General features: G+C 42.5%; 2 protein-coding genes across 2 annotated transcripts; both read left to right on the top strand.

Moving 5' to 3' along the window:
* The first annotated feature begins 1,128 nt into the window (after window positions 1–1,128).
* On the top strand, window positions 1,129–2,551 carry kera (keratocan). Its single transcript, XM_071519187.1, has 2 exons — window positions 1,129–1,990; window positions 2,382–2,551. Exons 1-2 carry the CDS (start codon window positions 1,129–1,131, stop codon window positions 2,549–2,551), a joined length of 1,032 nt encoding a protein of 343 aa, XP_071375288.1.
* A 3,020-nt stretch (window positions 2,552–5,571) lies between these two features.
* On the top strand, window positions 5,572–16,805 carry epyc (epiphycan; the record flags this gene model as incomplete). The annotated part of the gene is made up of 4 exons (XM_071519191.1): window positions 5,572–5,750; window positions 8,965–9,163; window positions 15,771–15,954; window positions 16,365–16,805. Coding segments are annotated over exons 2-4 (817 nt in total), but the record flags the coding sequence as incomplete, so codon positions are not given.
* Between the last annotated feature and the right edge of the window lie 189 nt (window positions 16,806–16,994).

The raw sequence follows: 16,994 nt of genomic DNA, 5'->3' as shown, positions 1-16,994 counted from the left end.
AAAACAGGTGTGCAGGCCTTGTCTTTGAAGTGGGCCCCTCCATGGAAAAGCTTGGCGTATCCAAAATGAGTTCCAGACAAACGTGGAGTGCATCAAGAATTTAAACCAGCACCAGATGACAGCTGAGGGGAATCGAGTACAGACTGATGGGGCGGGTGGATGGAAGATGGCAGAGCTGACTTGGTTCTGATTTTCTTCCCTCCTTCTCCTCTCCTTTTTGTCTTTGTGCCTCTCTGGTCCATGGCCTCCAAGAACTCAGTTCTTCTCAGCTTATTGTATGTGATGCTCGGCTGCAATATGTGTGTATGTGTGTGTGCTTGCATGTGTGTTTACCTCCATTCATCATCGCATCAGTTGTACCAAGCAAAGGCTGAGTTGCAAGCCACATGGACCTTGCCAGACATTTTACACACTCACAGCCTGATGAACAGTGTGTATCTTAGAACCAAATTATACAACCACTGGAAATGCGGAGACAGCTTGACGTCTGAGCTCCAAGATTGTCGTTCAGCCAAGTAGTAATGCAATTAAAGTTGACCTGGCTCTGCATCCTGTCTTTAAGAGGTTTACCAGTCATTCACAAACAAAGTGAAGACCTGGAAATGCACAGGATGCGCTTTTTATTTGGCAATGTAGGCAACCACCATTGGAACTTGGATGTTAGTTACATTAGTGGTAGAGTGCTCGATATACACTGATGTTGGCTAATTTGGGCAACAGTTTTAACTTAGAATGTTTGTACATGTGTGAACAGTTGGAACCATTTTTTACAGTTGCACAGCCTGGAAAACATAGCATTGTTTTAATACTATAGTATGTCTAGAGCTCGAAAGCTTGCCTGACCTTGACTGTTAATCTAGAAACAGCATAATGGAAACAGGTACAGATTCTCAGGTACAAAAAGGTAGGATAGGTTATCACTTAACGGTGTGGTCCTAATTCCTCAAAGTCCCTTATCTGATCCTCTTTACCTTGGATATCTGGAGCGTACAGAAGTCTCCAGTTCTATCCCATGACCTGTTCTGTCCCAAGGCCAATATAAAACTGTCCTCTTGTGTGTATACATTCTATAGCTATTCGGCAATAATACTGTTTTTCCTCTCTCTCCACCATAGGTTGAGCAGTGAAATGGCACTCCTCCTGAGCCTTTTCTGCATTTTGTGTCTGGTTGGACCAGTTCTGGGTCAGGACATGCCTTATGAGGATTATATGGCCCAGATCCAAGCCTGCCCCCGTGAGTGTCGCTGTCCACCCAACTTCCCTAATGCCGTCTACTGTGACAATAAGGGCCTAAAGGTTATCCCCAAAATCCCTCCATACACATGGTACCTCTACCTACAGAACAACGTAATCGAGGCGTTCTCAGCAGATTCCCTGCGCAACGCAACACAGCTGCGCTGGCTGAACCTCAACCACAACAAAATCACTAGTGAGGGATTGGAAGGAGGTGCCCTGAATAAAATGTCTCACCTGGTGCACCTCTACATGGATGACAACCTTCTGTCCGCTGTGCCATCTGACCTGCCGTCCAGCCTGGAGCAGCTACGACTCTCTCGCAACCGCATCTCCAAGATCCCTGCTGGTGTCTTCTCCGGTCTGGACAGGCTTAGCCTCCTGGATCTCCAGGGGAACAAGCTGATGGATGATGCTGTGACTGAGGTGAGCCTGAAGGGTCTCAACAGCCTGGTACAGATCAATCTAGCGAAGAACCAGCTGAGCAACATGCCTCTTGGCCTACCACCCACCACCACCCAGCTTTTCTTGGATGGCAACAACATTGAGAAGATCCCAGCCGGGTACTTTAAAGGCTTGCCAAAGGTGGCATTCCTCAGGCTCAACCGCAACAAGCTTGGCAGCGGTGGGGTTCCCAAAGATGTGTTCAACATCTCCAGCATTTTGGACTTGCAGTTGTCCCACAACCAGCTGACCGAGGTGCCCCTCATTCCCGCAGGCCTTGAACACCTTCTCCTCGACCACAACAAGATCAAGAGTAAGTCTGTGACATTTTCTTTAAGTGCTGAACCTCATCTCCCACTACGTTTTGCCTTATGTAGCTTCAAAAGCTAGAGAAACAACTTCATCTGTATCCTTGGTCATACACATAATCCTGATCTGGTGATTATAATGCTTCATTTGAACTGCAGCATCCCCATTTTATTCATACTCAATGGCAGTAGCCTACATCATCATTCAAAACTGTGATCTGTAAGCCCTTGGCACTAGTTATGAGCAGAACATGTTATATTCCTTAGTGTGCTAATGCATACACCCCCTGACATTTGCTTTAATGCATTTATTCGATAAGATTGTTAACTAAATGGGTATGTTGTAATGCTATCTCAGGTCTAAAATCATTAATCATTTCCTTTGTGCAACTACAGGTGTGAATGGCTCCGATGTCTGCCCCGTGTCATCCGAGGCTTTGGATGACTATGTCAACGAAAGTGCTCCTCGATTGCGTTACCTCCGACTAGATGGCAATGAGATTAAGCCACCAATTCCCAGGGATGTCATTCTGTGCTTCCGTCTCCTCAGGTCCATTGTCATCTAAAAAGAAAATTTGACTTTCCAACATGATGTAATACTAATTTCCCACAACTGATTACTTAGTTAATGGTGTCAATGCTGGTCTGATAAACCATGATCTGTGGACCCCTAGGTCAAGAATGATGACATCAGTAACATTTGCATGTTGTTAAAACTCAAATATTGGACATTAAGTTGGCATAAATTTCTTTCAATTTCAATTATCTGGAAAATGTTGAGGTTCAGAAAAACATCAATTTTCCATTTGAACAGAATCTAAAAGAAACTATAATGCCTGAGTGGCTAGATACTTCAATGAGACTGCAATATCTCTCTGTTGACCACTAGTTGTGCCTTATATTGGTGTAAACATCTGCATGTGAAAATTTGAACAAAACTTGTGACTATAATTTAGCATGACTGTGATTAGGACAGGATGGACAGTATGTATTTATGGCATGTGGACAGTTGTGACGACTCCTTTCCTCATCCTTCTCTGGCCAGGAGGGAATGCTTGTGAATGCGTAGCCAAGGATTACTTTTGAACTTTTTTCTATTGTTCCTAGAAAAACTTTGTGTCGTATTTGTAGACTTGAAGCCAAATGAATGGTATTGTGTTCTAAGGTTTCGTGGTCTTGTATGAGTAGGCTAAGCTAACTTTTGAAAACTATTCTATTCCACAAATATGCATATGTAGGTAATTTATTTTATTTAATATTGGGGAAAAAAATACTTATGAAAGTCCTGTGAGATTTCATGCCCACTATTCCTTAACTTTTTGTACACAAAAAATTAGTTAACTATTTTTAACACTTTTTAATTCTGGTCATTATTTTTAATAATGTATGAGTGATTCTCATTAGTGTATGAGTAATTTAGCCAGGGATTTCATTGTAATTGTCTTGAATTTGAATAAAACTTCTGAAAGTAAATGTGTACCCCAGTCTGGGCTTATTTCTTTTCTTTTTTCATATCATTTTGCAACACCAGTGCTTTACATGAACAAAACATAGAAATATACAGTTTTGCTACATATAGTGCTAGTATATAGTTGTTTTTTTTGTTTTTGTTTTTGTTTTGTTTTTCAGAAAACAATGAAGACATTTGGTATGATGGATGTTCACCAAATTTTGAGATTCGTCATCCATGAGGTAATGCCACTCAAAATTTGTGGGCACCAAATCTTATAACATATTATCTTATTATCATATATCATTACATATCATTATATATTATCTCTAACATATACAGTAATCCATGCTGCACTGGTATTCACAGAACATCTGAGATCAACTGAGTTAATTCATTTTAAATGAGCAGCTATGAGACAAATATCCCTTGTGTTAGTCTTGATCAACCTTTCACACCCATTTGAGCTTTACCTTGCTTTGTCATTATCAAACTATGTCTCTATGGAATACAATGTACAAGTAAGTACTGCCTCTTCCATACTCTGGTATATACTTTTCCATAGCATCACACCATGGTTTTACATACCCTCTTTCATTACCTCCATCTCCGTTTTACCCTGGTGATTTGCAGACACAGGGAATCAAATGGATACAGGCTAATAAATTGGCTGGAATAATTCATCATTTTAGAGTACAAAATATGCCAGTGTATCCCCCATCCTTTTTGTCCTGTCCCAAAATATTTGATCTCTCCAGAATTAGAAAGCAGTCTAAAGAAGTCTAAATAAGAAAAATGAAGGCTCAAAACTCAATGATAATCATCTGGCATAACATTTCCATCCCACTGTCAGTTGCTATATGAATGCCTCTATATAAGTGTGCAGAGTCTGCAGGACTTCTCAGGCTCCTTACAATGCGCTCCTCTGTACGCAGTCATATAGATCTCAATCATTGTGTCGGTAAAGCACATGGATGTTTGGGGTTATTCAGTAGCATTGGGCCAAATTGCACTCAATTTTTTGCCTTTTGAAAGGGCTTGGCAGTCGGAGACTTCTGAATATAAGTTGCAGTTTATAGCAGGTGCAGAACGATGTCTGGCATTCCTACTAGGTCCTTTTCCCCTCACTCATCAAAAGGTCTAGAGTTACCTTGGGAGAGAGAGAGAGAGAGAGAGAGAGTGAGAGAGAGAGAGAGAGAGAGAGAGAGGGAGAGAGAGAAAGAGAGAGAGAGGTGGGCAGGTTGAATAAAATTGAGGCCAAATATAGCTGACAGATGAAAGCCAGCCAATAACTTCCTGTGTGTGTCCCATTCCTTCTTTCAACAATGGACACTGAAGACAGAGCGTGTGTGTGTGTGTGTGTGTGTGTGTATGTGTGTGTGTGTGTGTGTGTGTGGTATTTAAAGAGAGTATCCCATTAGATGCACATCCCATGGCAGATTTGGAGCACAAAAGCAAACTGAACATGTATCCGTGATTCAGCCTCACCCGCTTAAGTCCTCTTGAGCTCTGAACGCAGATCGGATCGCTCTCCTCCATGTCAGCCCGTTATGTTTACCCTACAACTGAGCTCAGATCTGCAGTTAAGGCAGGGAGGACGTCCAGCTGGAGCAGTGCTGTGCGAGCGACAGTGCACAGAGAAAGCAGCTTAGAGCAAAGGGAGAGCAGAGGCCTTCCTCCAGGCAGGGACTTCCTCTCAGCACCATGCTAACAGGGGCTCCTCACAGAGGTCCCATTGTGTACAGGGGCCCCGCGGATCCCCCCCATACATGAAAGCAACACATGCCAGAGTTTCACCTCAGGAAAAGGCAGACAAATATTTCAGTCTGATTGAGCCACACTCTTCTCTAGAAAAATAAAGGATACTCTTGTAAGGGATAAAAAAGGTATTTTGCCATTGGGGGGCCTTCGCTCTCTCTCTGTGTCTGGTGTCTGTGTGTGTGTGTGTGTGTGTGTGTGTGGCGTTTGAGAGGGTCGTGCATGTGGGTGTGTGGAAAGGGTATATGGTGCGGGGTGGGTGCGCTCCGAGTGACCAAAAGCAATCTGCTCCAGTCCAATCGGTCTCAGTGCCTACCTTCACACGTAAGCGGCAGGGCACTCAGGTCTGCCAGAGCGCACAGACCTACACATACACACACACACCTACACACTGTCACATTCACACACACACCCCTTCACACACCCACGCACACACACACGCACGCACCCTCCCTCTTCAAGGCACCCTGCACGACCTCTCACCATTGGCCAAGTCCCCGAGCCCTCAGCATCTCCATCACGGCTGAAGGGACCATTCGGGAAAGCAGGAGACAGAGGTAAGCGTTCTTTGGTACTATCTTCATGCTGGCTCAATGGCTCTCTGGTTGCAGGGGATTAGGCAGGCGGACTGGCTCGACTCGCCCCTCCAGCAAGCATTGCTGTTGAGGGTTTGCAGAGCAGCAGCCTAGCTAATTGATCGGTGGTACAGCTAATTCGTTTTCAACCGTGTCATTTGTTTTAGGGCATTTGCAGTTGTCTGAAATCTGGATGTCTTTTTGCCTTTTGGTAATTTCTATGATTCTGTTATGTTGCCCATCAGCTTTACAAGCTTCAGTAGATGTGATTCAGGTGTGGCTGTCCAACAGGTGGTTTGTTGGAATAGTGACAACACAGGTGATAGTGATTGATTTGGAGTCGTTTTTGCATTTGTATTTTTTGCATTCTTGACAGCATTGAAATTTGAAGTCAAGCAGGTTGAATTTTGACTCTAGAGATTCACTGGCATTTTATCTTGCTTGGCCACTTTCGGTAAAAATGCGCCCTTCAACTTCTCAGCTTTTCAGAAACTGTGATAGCAAGCTTACTTGTAGTGTAGAACACATTTTATAGAATGTATCCTCCTAAGCAAAGATTTATTTGAGTTTACTGTTGCTCTTAATTAATTTCAGTGTATTGTTACTTACTTGTTGGAGGATTTTTCATTTTCTGTTTTTTTTTTTTAACCTTCTTGTGGTACAAATGTATCAATTTGTTTCACTACCAATAGCGAAGGGAAGTCTGTCAAGTTTGCTTGTGGCTTTTGGGGGGAAAAGGTAGAATCACTGGATATCAGGAATGTCCAACGCAGAGCCAAACATAACACAGAGGCAGTCTGTAGGCTACGCTCATACACACATACACAGTTTCCACACACTGTACGCTGTGATGGCCTGTATAAAAGCACACCTCTGTCTGTAGTATAGTCCTTCTTTCAGTGTAGCCATGCTGGATTTCATAGCTTCACGACATTATGAAGACTGACAGAAAATCTATTTCAGTGAGGATGCCAACCAATCACCTGACTTTTTCTTGGTAGGGAGCACTCAGTGCACTTTGGCCATGTCCAAAGAGACGATGTGCAAATTGATTTGCATGATTATTCCGCCCATCCCATATCAACAAAGATCAGATTCATGACTCAAATAACCTGGGAAGGTTTTTTGTTTTATATCTGTCCTCATCCCAAAAATAGCAGTAGAGGTTTCTCAATTTTCTCTCTCTGAAAGATAGGTGTGTTGGGAGAGAGTGTGCATCTGTGAGAGTATGTGTCTTTGCAAGAGTGCGTGTGTGTGTGTGTGTGTGTGTGTGTGTGTGTGTGTGTGCGTGCATGTGTGTGTGAGTGTGTGTGTGTGTGTGTGTTTGAGCACCCTCAGTGCTGAATGAAGCTTTTCCTTGCAGCCGTAACTCACTGCCATCCTGTCCACAAACCTCGGTGGAATTTCGAGCTTGAGTGCTGAGACAGGCAGCGACCGGGCCTCATAAAGGACCTCTGTCAGGGGCGAGGGGTCGAGTCAGCTTAGAAACCTCACTCCCCCCCCCCCCCCCCTCTCTCTCTCTCTCTCTGTCTCTCTCTCTCTCTCTCTCTCTCTTGCTCTCTTTCACCCTCTCTCGCTCACTCAGTCTTTTCCTCACTCTCTCCATCTAACCCTGAGGGCCAACATCGTGTCCACGTCTCTCTCTCCATCTCACTGCTTTTCTCTTTTCTTCTCCTCTTCCCTTCCCTCGCTCTCCATTTCTCTGCCCCGGCCTAGAGGACTCTCTCTAAACTCCTCTGCCTTTTCTTGGACTTAATTCTGCATGATCTATCTCAGCTGTGCTGAAATGTGGCTACACCTGCCATTCGTGTGCAATGAAATCCCCCACTGTCAGATAATGAGTTCCTCAGGCTAATGTCTGCCTAGAGATGCTGGCTAATTAAGAGGTAATTAACACATGCTAATCTTATTAGCACTTTCCCACTGGGATTCACACTTCTGAACTTAATCAAACTGCACTAAACTTAGCAAATCTGTCCTGGTGCGGAAATGGACAAGATTATGATCAGAATTATCTGGGCCAGTGCAGTGCATGACACATCTGCATTGAGTGAAAAAGCATATAATCCATGCATTTTAGATTTAAGAGGAAAGGGGTCTTTTTGTCTGTGCCCTCATTTCAAACTTCTCAACAAAAATCATATGTCAGTTATATAAAAATTTGTTGCCAAGGATTTTGTTGAGTGTTTCTGCCAAAGCTCTCACCCACAGGGAAGACACTATGGGACAATTGGGAAAAGTAATTTAAGTTCAGGCCGAAAAGGCAGGAATTCAAATGCCCTGACAGTATTTCAGCACCTTGTGTGCCAAACAACAAAACTTTGGCAAAGAAGCAACCCAAAATCCATATTAATTTGAATACATTTCAAATCAACACCGTCTGAAAGGAGATTTCTTAAAGGCGTTTCCCCCTGCAGACCCATGGAGATGTTCCCATGGTTCATTATCAGATCAACTCTGACTTCTGACCTTTGACATGCCACAGGCGAGCACTGATTTGAGCCAAGATGGCTGCTCCCTGGAACAGCGATCCCCTGGCTGCAGCGAGGCAAGAGGCCCTCATGCGTCGGCCCCTCAGGCTGTCTGCACCTCCGTAATGAACGCTGAATTCTCTGACCTCAGAGATGTGCGCACTTTTGACCCAACATCAGGCTCTGGTCCTTAGCACACCAACCTGGCCATGCTGCTAATGACAGAGAGAGTGTATTTAAAGTGTGTACATATATCATACACTGTTGAAATGTACTACACTTCATTACACAGCATGTCCTTAATTCCAAGAACAGATGCTTTTGGTAGTAATATAGTAGTTTAAAGCTAATTATCTGAGCCAGTTCCTCCCTGTTTGAATTTCATGCAGATCACTTACTGCCTCTTTGTCCCTTTATTGCATAACCACCATCCAAACTTTTACATTTTTATGCCACTTACATGGAATGAATTATGAGTTCTTGCATAGATTATATAAAAAAGGATGTGGTTTTGTATTGCATGTTGGTTTCCATCTGGGCAATAACAATTTAGCAGCCTTGAAAAACAAGTATCACATTTCGGCTGTAACATAGAATTTTTGTCACCAGTGAAACTCAACTTAAAAGGGTTCAGTCTCTGCCTAATGTTCTGTGTTATATGTCCCACTGTAAATCTTATGATGGAGGTTCCTCTTCTGACTATGCATTTCTCTGTCCATGTCAAGGTGGACTATGAGGATGCTTGTGCGGCTCGTGTTGGGACTCTTCGTCCTCAAAGCGGTGGTGGCCGGCCCCAGATTTTCCCGACAAGCGGAATTAGACACATACGACAGTGCCAACTATGATGTGGATCTAGAAAACTTAAATTTGGAGAACCAGGATATCTATGACTATGAAGATGGGCTGACAATTGATGATCCTCAGGTAAGAAACCATGGGTCCATCAAGGACAACAGGAACTGGTTTGACCAAGTTTTCATCCTGCAAATACACCAACCTTTAATTATTGAATTTCAGATACATTTACAAAGGGGACACCACATGTTTTGATGATGGAATTATTGTCTGGCAATAATGATATGTTACATTTATCTTAATTCTTCACCCCCTAATTCACAGACATGCAAATTGCACTGAATAGTTTTGGATCCACTGGTCACTTTTATAAATTGGTATCTCTAACATTTTGTACAATTCAAGCAAATGGATTTGTATTTCCTCATTTTGATGGTATTGAGGTAATTATCAGTGATACATTATGGCTTCATATATAATGACATGGACACAAGAGGGTTGATTGCCATTACTTTATCCATGTTGTTATTTAGGCTGCTCATTAGAATAGTAACAAATCCTTTACACGCCCTTCATAGGATGAAGAATCTAGTGTACATCATTTGTGACTGACATGAGTTATGCAACATTTACCATTTATAGTTTAGTAGCATAACATGGTCAACTTTGTGCTGTACATACTGACTGGCTGAAGGATATTTGAACTGAACATTTATGAGCTGCACATCAGTTTTTTCTGGATTGTAATGCTCATGCCTCCCATGTAAAGTTGAGTGATTGCTGGAGACTTGTGGAGACAGACAGCAAATCATAATATCAGATCAATATGATACACGTATCACGTTTCAAATATGCACGCTGCTACAATTCTCTAAAGTCTTGATTTTCTTCAGATTCCACAACTCTGAAGAACAGTGTAACACTGGTGAATCGGTTGCTTGGTTTTGATCTGAGTTCAATAAGTTCAGGGAGCAAACAGGCGTCATGCTGATACCAGCTGGGGCCTTTTGGAAGATGGACAGACTGCTTTCCAGCCTCAACCACCATTATGGCCAAAATATTTCACTTTTATACCTTGGCTGGCTACCATCTAAGTTATATGCCCTAGATCCTCCATCAGGCTGAAACCCATTTGCATCTGGAGCAGTTTTACCCATGGAATCAAACAATATTTTTGCCCCAGTGAAAGCTATATATGTAATTTATCTGCTTGAATAAATCCATGAAAGGTTACATCTTTTATTCTCGCAGCAGGCACAGGTTTGCTCATGCAAATTTCAACAAAATCACCTGTGTGGAAAAATGTTACACTGAATATGAATAATACATATGTTCATAACTTGGTGTTGTTGGACTGTGGTTTGCCTTAGGTCAGAGCTGCATATCATTTTGACTTCAAATTCAGTCCTTCAAAGAAATATCTTGGATGAAGTAATGGGTATAATGGGTATAATTAGATTAATATAATATTAAAGTAATGTATGTTGCAGTCAAGACAGGAATATGGTCACTGTACACATAGATGGGTCAATATATGCATTTACCATGTTTTTACATTGGCCATAACATACACACTCTTCATCAAGCTCCAGCAAGTGATTGTAAATGACCTGTAAGATAGGCAGCTGGAACGGCATCACTTCTCTGTATGTGTATCCTATTCTGTTGGTTACTAAGTAAGTGTGTAACTAAGTAGTAGAGAGTGACCTGCTGTATTATAAGAAGGGCAAAAATCAAGCATTACTGTGCTGTCTGAGACTGAGTGCCTTTGTCATTCTGCTCAGATTCTGCTCAGCACATGAACCCTTAAAAGATGAGTGCAGAAAGGCAGAGAGGGTTACTAACAGGAAAAATGGATTCCAGAAGTGCCCTTCAAGTCAGCCCAAGTTGGATGTGATGTGGCCAGTCTGCAATGCGAGTTGGGAAGGAAAGCTTTAGCCAAGTTTCATGTTCCCGTTTATATTTCTTTGTAACAAGGAAATTAGGCCAAAACAATGTCAAGATGGCATGAGGCAAATCGTCCAGATCCGATTTTCAACAGGCTTCCTCTGAGCCAGCCGCTTAACTTAAACCTGATGTGGAGTGCACTCACACGACTGCTGCTATCCAAGACCTATCCCACAATCCCATGCAGATTTAGCTGATACGACAAGATGTAACTAACGACATGAGGCAGTATTGCTGTCTTAAATTATTTTGTCATCCTCCCTTGAAAAAAGGTAGAATTGTAACCTTTTGCCTGAGTCAGTGAAGAGTGTGCGAAGAGTGTGCAAAGTATTACCAATTAGTGTTACAGCTTACAATGCTTAGTGTGGGAAAGAGTGTGTTGTAATGTGTTGTGTTGGAACGGGTTTGATAATGGCTCGCTGTTTAACAACCCTGGGTGTTTTTGAATATGATACAGCATATTACATAAGACTTTGTGGGAATATGTGGGAGCAGGGAGAAAAGAAACAGTTCATTTCCAGTTTTTGGAATCCTTCTCATGCAGTGGTGTGCAGTGAAAAAGCCCAAAGCTTGGACTATCATGGTTGCAGTGTTGAGCGATATCATATTGCAAGGATGTGTCATGTTGTCTCCTTGACACAGCAGTTAAAGGTGAGAGGGCAGATTTTGAGATAGACTGGTTGGGAGAGGGGGTGCAGATTGAATGGATTTCACACACATACACACACACACAATGTCAAGTGTCAAGGGAGAAATGAAGCGATGATGAGATCCATGCCTCTGGAATGCTGAGTCTCGACTTTCCACATCCAGCTCACTTTTGGTAATTCTTTTCTTTCTCCTCGGGGCTTGTGTCTTTTGAGAGAAGCAAAGGCTTATCTAAGATGTTATTCATCATCCTCTACAGTCTGCTGCAGTCAAAAGTCTTTGCAAACTTTCTGGTTTCCAATTTCAGATTCAGGCCATTAATTTGACAGACCGTGTCTGTCTTTTACCAAAGTCTCACGAGCCAAATTACACCTTCAGGAACAAGTGGGTTTTGTTATTTGAAGCTGTTGAGCTTAATTCTTAACTGTCTTCATAGTTGCTCATTTGTACCACTTGGAAAACATCCAAAGTCATACCATGTCCAACTGCGGCCCCTATCCAACCATTCCATCAAACATATTACCGTATCATGATTTTCCCTGTTATTAATATGTTAAATCATCTTATTTGAAAACAAACAGGGACATGAATATTGACCTGACCTTTGACCTTTTAGCTGGTCCACAATATGGTGATTTATTTGCCTTAAGCTACAAAGGGGGTAAAACTTTCAGTGACCCATAGCTTCTGTCTGTGTTTTACTAACTGCTCTGGGTTGGAGAGCCACAGATGTATGACTCAAAAATTGCAATATGGCTTTTCAAAAGGCTGCACACTGTACAAGAATTAACCTTGACATTACAGATGACACTGCATGTTTCTCTGGATGAATCATGTTGGGAGTGGATTGGTGAGATTTCAGAGCACATGATACTGCAGAACTAGAGAGAACTAGTACAAAACTAGTACTACTCAATCAACAACTTGGCAAATCATTTTTTCATTGCATGTATTGGAAGATGTTTTACAAAGGATCAATCCAGCCAATGGAAGACTAACTTTCCAAAATTGTTCTAGAGTTTTGGAGCTGAAACATCTTCCATCTACCGTGTTGAATGCATCCACTGATATGTATGCCATGTAGTGCAGCAGCATAAGATTCAGCTTTGACTTTCAACGTCTCTCCCTGTGCATTCTGTATTCCCATGTTGTTTCCCAGAGGTTTTTTTCTGTATTTTTGGTAGCCAGCCTTTCGCCTCTCCTTTCCCCCGGGTGTATATGTTTGCTTTGGGGAAGGGGAAGTGGAGGGGAGAGCTGCAACGAGCTAACTCTGTGCAAGACCTTTCAAAGGCCTACCTTGTTATATCCCAAACTCTGTCTCTGCCAAGCTCTCAAGAGTGACATTCAGTTTTGGATATCTCTTCACTGCTGCATTAAATGTCTCTGCTGGACTAATAAGACACAGCTATTTAATCACATGTGTTTTTTTTGTGAGCTATTGCTTAAAGGCTATACTCAGGTGTTTCCTGATGCTTTGATTTGATTCTATTGATTTCCAATGGACAGCTAACTACTGTGGTTGAAAGTAGTTGAAAAGGCTAAAATATGGATTCTTGCAGCTACCATGTGTGTCTTGGTTCCACAAGGACCATTCCCTCTTTGGAAGATCGAGTCAGCCTTGTTGGGCGTGAGAGAGTGTCAGGTATTACCTGTGGCAGAGTGTGGGGTTTCATTGCCCTCGTCTGGAGAATGATAGAACTGCAAGTTTCATCATACTGCACACAAAAAATATCAGATGATTGTAAATGCAGTGATATGGCAGGATAGATAGACCTGAGGCTTTTAGTGAAGGGATGGGAAGTGCTGTAACTCATTAAGTTTTGCAGGTTTGGCAGAATTGTCCCTCAATTTGTATTTTTTCCACAAAATACCTTAATGCTGCACTTTTTGATAAATAAGGGTGCGAAAAAATTGATCTAATCATTTGATTTTGAAGCTTGGTAGGAGTCAGGAGTTGAACATGGTTTTGGTCTTTAGTCCTTGGATGCACACTCTACAGTTTGTTTAGGCTCTATTAAAACTGTGAAGGTCTGTGTCTTTAACCACAAACCAACAATCTCTACCCTCAAAATGAATCAATTTCACTATTCCTGTCACTGCTACTAGTATCACTGTGACTCTCACCATCACTGGTGTCTCTACTCCTGTATTTTCTTGGAGGATCCATCTGAGTGGCCATTGCTGTCTTTGCCTCTGGTCACTCAATTCTGCACACTTTGCTGCCATCTAGTGGTGGAAATAGGGAGGTAAATGTATTGGGGGGGCGACCTTGTGCTGGTTGTTTGTTTGTTCCCAGTTGGAGGAGGCCATACTATTGACCTGTGACATCTCAGTAAAAAGTTCCTCTGTTCTGCAGATTACTTCTCCTGTTTTTCTGGCATTTTTGCCTTATTGGATTGAATCACAGAAAGGATAGGGAGAGAGAGGGAGAGAGAGAGAGAGAGAGATATGACAAAGGTCCCAGGCTGGATTCAGACGATGCGTCTCCTCCTGTACTGAAGGGGAAATTAACCTGAACTCAGTTTACCTGACTATTTATTTACGTAATAGAGTTTACCCACCATTTTTGGCAAATCTTTGTGACGTAAATTCCTGATGTAATAGCATTTATAGTGTCACAGTAGTACATGATAGCATGGTGGGTATTTGCTTTATGGTGATCACCAACTGGAGGTCATAGTTTACCCACCTTTTTATTAGCCACTGCATCACTGCTTGTAATAGAATGGATAGGTGCAAGTGGTATAAAGGACAGTGGCCATATATTTGCTCATGATGGGCTAGATAGGAAATAGGATATTAAGAGACTGAGAGGGTCTTGTGTTGTCATTTGTGCCAGTTTTGCATGAATAGAGCAGTGTTTTTCCACGTCCTCAATAAACACCAGCCGTACTGAAAGTAATGCGAGGTGAAGCCATATCTCAACCTTTAACCATCAGTATGATCACACAGACATTCTTGAGTCTGAGTTGAGTTGCCACTGCTGCCACCTTATACAAATACAAGATGAGATGGCTGAACTGTCTTAGTGGGTTTCCCTGCTAACTTTTCTAACTTTGCTCATCTTCCTCATTCTCATGCAACATTTTATTTTGCCATGGTCAAAACAAATGACAGCTTTGAAATGAAAAGCTTATATGGTGTTGTGACTACTCAGGATGCAGATAACTCTTGCTAAATATTGCTAATTAATTGTCTAATATTTTGTAGTTGGAAATATCACCTACTCCAAATGTGCAGTTTTGTACTGATAAACAAACATGTTGTTAGGCCTGTTGACAGGAGTGTGATGTGCTAAAGCTGTCCAGGGTCAAAATGAGCTTTGAGTTTTTGCACATTTTTTATGTTGTCCTCTATGATTCATTATAGTAATGCCTATTGTCTGAATGTGGTTGGATGGGGCCTCAATGCCCTGTTTCTTTGTCCAGAGTCGTCTTTTATCATATTAATCTCTATTAAATTCCAAAAATGGTTTAGATATTAAAGACTAGATACACGCAAAAAAAAATGTAAGTTAATCTAAATACAGGAAAGTTATAGTTTTCTCTAATTTCTGACCATTCTCATGAAATCAACAGTAGAGTTGTTAAGCATATACATGTGTAATGACCAGGAGGTATCATCTGCTCAGAATTATGATACATTATAGATGTGTCATCAACATCACACCAGCCTCCACCATTCAATGAATGCCTCTCTGAAGGTGGCCTCTTATTTTTGGATCAACACTGCAATGTGTAGATTGATTTACAATTAATTTATGTTGGAATAGCTCAGAGATCGTGGCCTGTATTTCACAGGGAGCAATGATAAAAGGGTTAAATTTGTTTACTATTTGGAAAAAGTAAGCAGGGAGTTTGTGCAATAGCAGAAACAGGCAAAAGTTTACTCTGACTTGTTGACAGTTTCCTATGTGTGTCAGTAGTGATCAACCATTTAAGGCTGTTGCTTGCTAAAAGGTCCATTTTTATTTTTATTTGATGTATTGACACCTCAACCAAGAAAAAAAAGACATTCCATTCCTGTAGAAAGAACATGATGGATATGGAGATTCTTCACTGTCTTTCTTCAAATTCCTGGTGATCTACAAGTTAAATTCCCTCATACATTCGTTGACTCATCGCTCCTGTCTTCCCCTCAGATAGAGATTGGAACACTGGCCCCACCTGACTATAACTACCCTGTACCTGAGGCCTCTCTGGAGGAAGAACAGGAGGAGGAGGAGGAAGAGGAGGAGGAGGAGGAAGAGTTGCCCCTAAAACCACAGCTGATCCCCCAGGGTTCAGGGGGATCTGGGGTTCTCATGGGCCCAAACACACAGAAAGGTCTGAAAAAGCACATACATTCAAGTCTGCACACTCACAAACATGAAGTCACTTGATATCCAAAGTGCACTCTATCTGAGAGAGTGTCTGGCTATCTCTTGTGCACATGGAGGTGTGAAACCAGCATTACCAATAATGATCATAAACACGCAAAACTAAAAGACACACAAATCCTCTACACTCCTACCTCTGCAAGTAATCACCCCTCCTTCAAACAGCTGCCTTTCCCTGTGCATGTGTTCCATTTAACTAGCTGTTATTGGTTAAATGTGTTCTGCTCAATCATTGTGTGAAATTTGTCAGCTCATACTTAACCTGATCATTGTGAACTCACAGGCTCCAAACCTGATTCATGATCCATTTCAGTCTAATCTGTCTGTTTATTAACACCTAATCTTGTCTCTAACAAGAGGAGGAGCTGCGTCTGACGCCCATTGACATCCTTCATATCTCCGGGGATTTTGGGGGCTCCGTGGGGTCTGGGGCCTCAGGAGCTTCTGGGGCCTCTGGGTCTGGGGGCTCGGGAGACCTCCTGGCCTCCGGTGGCTCTGGGGGGTCTGGGGACCTCCCACTGGGCTCCGGAGGTTCTGGGGACCTCCTCAGCTCCGGGGGATCCGGGGATCTCTTGGCATCTGGGGATTTCTTGGGATCCGGGGATCTCCTGGGATCTGGAGCCTCTGGGGACTTTGGCTCTGGAGGCTCTGGGATTTCCGGTGACCTCCCCCTGGGCTCTGGAGGCTCTGGGGACCTGTTTGGTTCTGGGCTCTCTGGGGATGACCTGGGCTCAGGGGCCTCTGGAGGCTCTGGGGTCTCTGGGGACGAGTTATCAGGGATAACATTGATACCTGAAGGTTAGTACCTAAACTTCTACAGAGTAGACGTGTGTTTCTTCATTCCTGGTCTTGGATAACCCTTGATTTTGACCCAAAATATTCCTGAAATGTCCAATACCAGAGGGCTTTCCAGGACCGGGAAAAAGAGCACTGTTTTAAGGTGTAGGTAGCTTTGAAACAGCTGTGTGAATTAGTAAGGGTCATGGC

The sequence above is a fragment of the Centroberyx affinis genome, unplaced genomic scaffold, assembly GCF_046629955.1.
Source record: "Centroberyx affinis isolate AG114_WGS23_722 - 3 ecotype Tasmania unplaced genomic scaffold, CSIRO-AGI_Caff_v1 ptg000671l_1, whole genome shotgun sequence".
Classification (NCBI taxonomy): domain Eukaryota; kingdom Metazoa; phylum Chordata; class Actinopteri; order Beryciformes; family Berycidae; genus Centroberyx; species Centroberyx affinis.
Note: the sequence above shows the minus strand (reverse complement) of the source record. Positions and strands in the feature narration are given on the sequence as shown.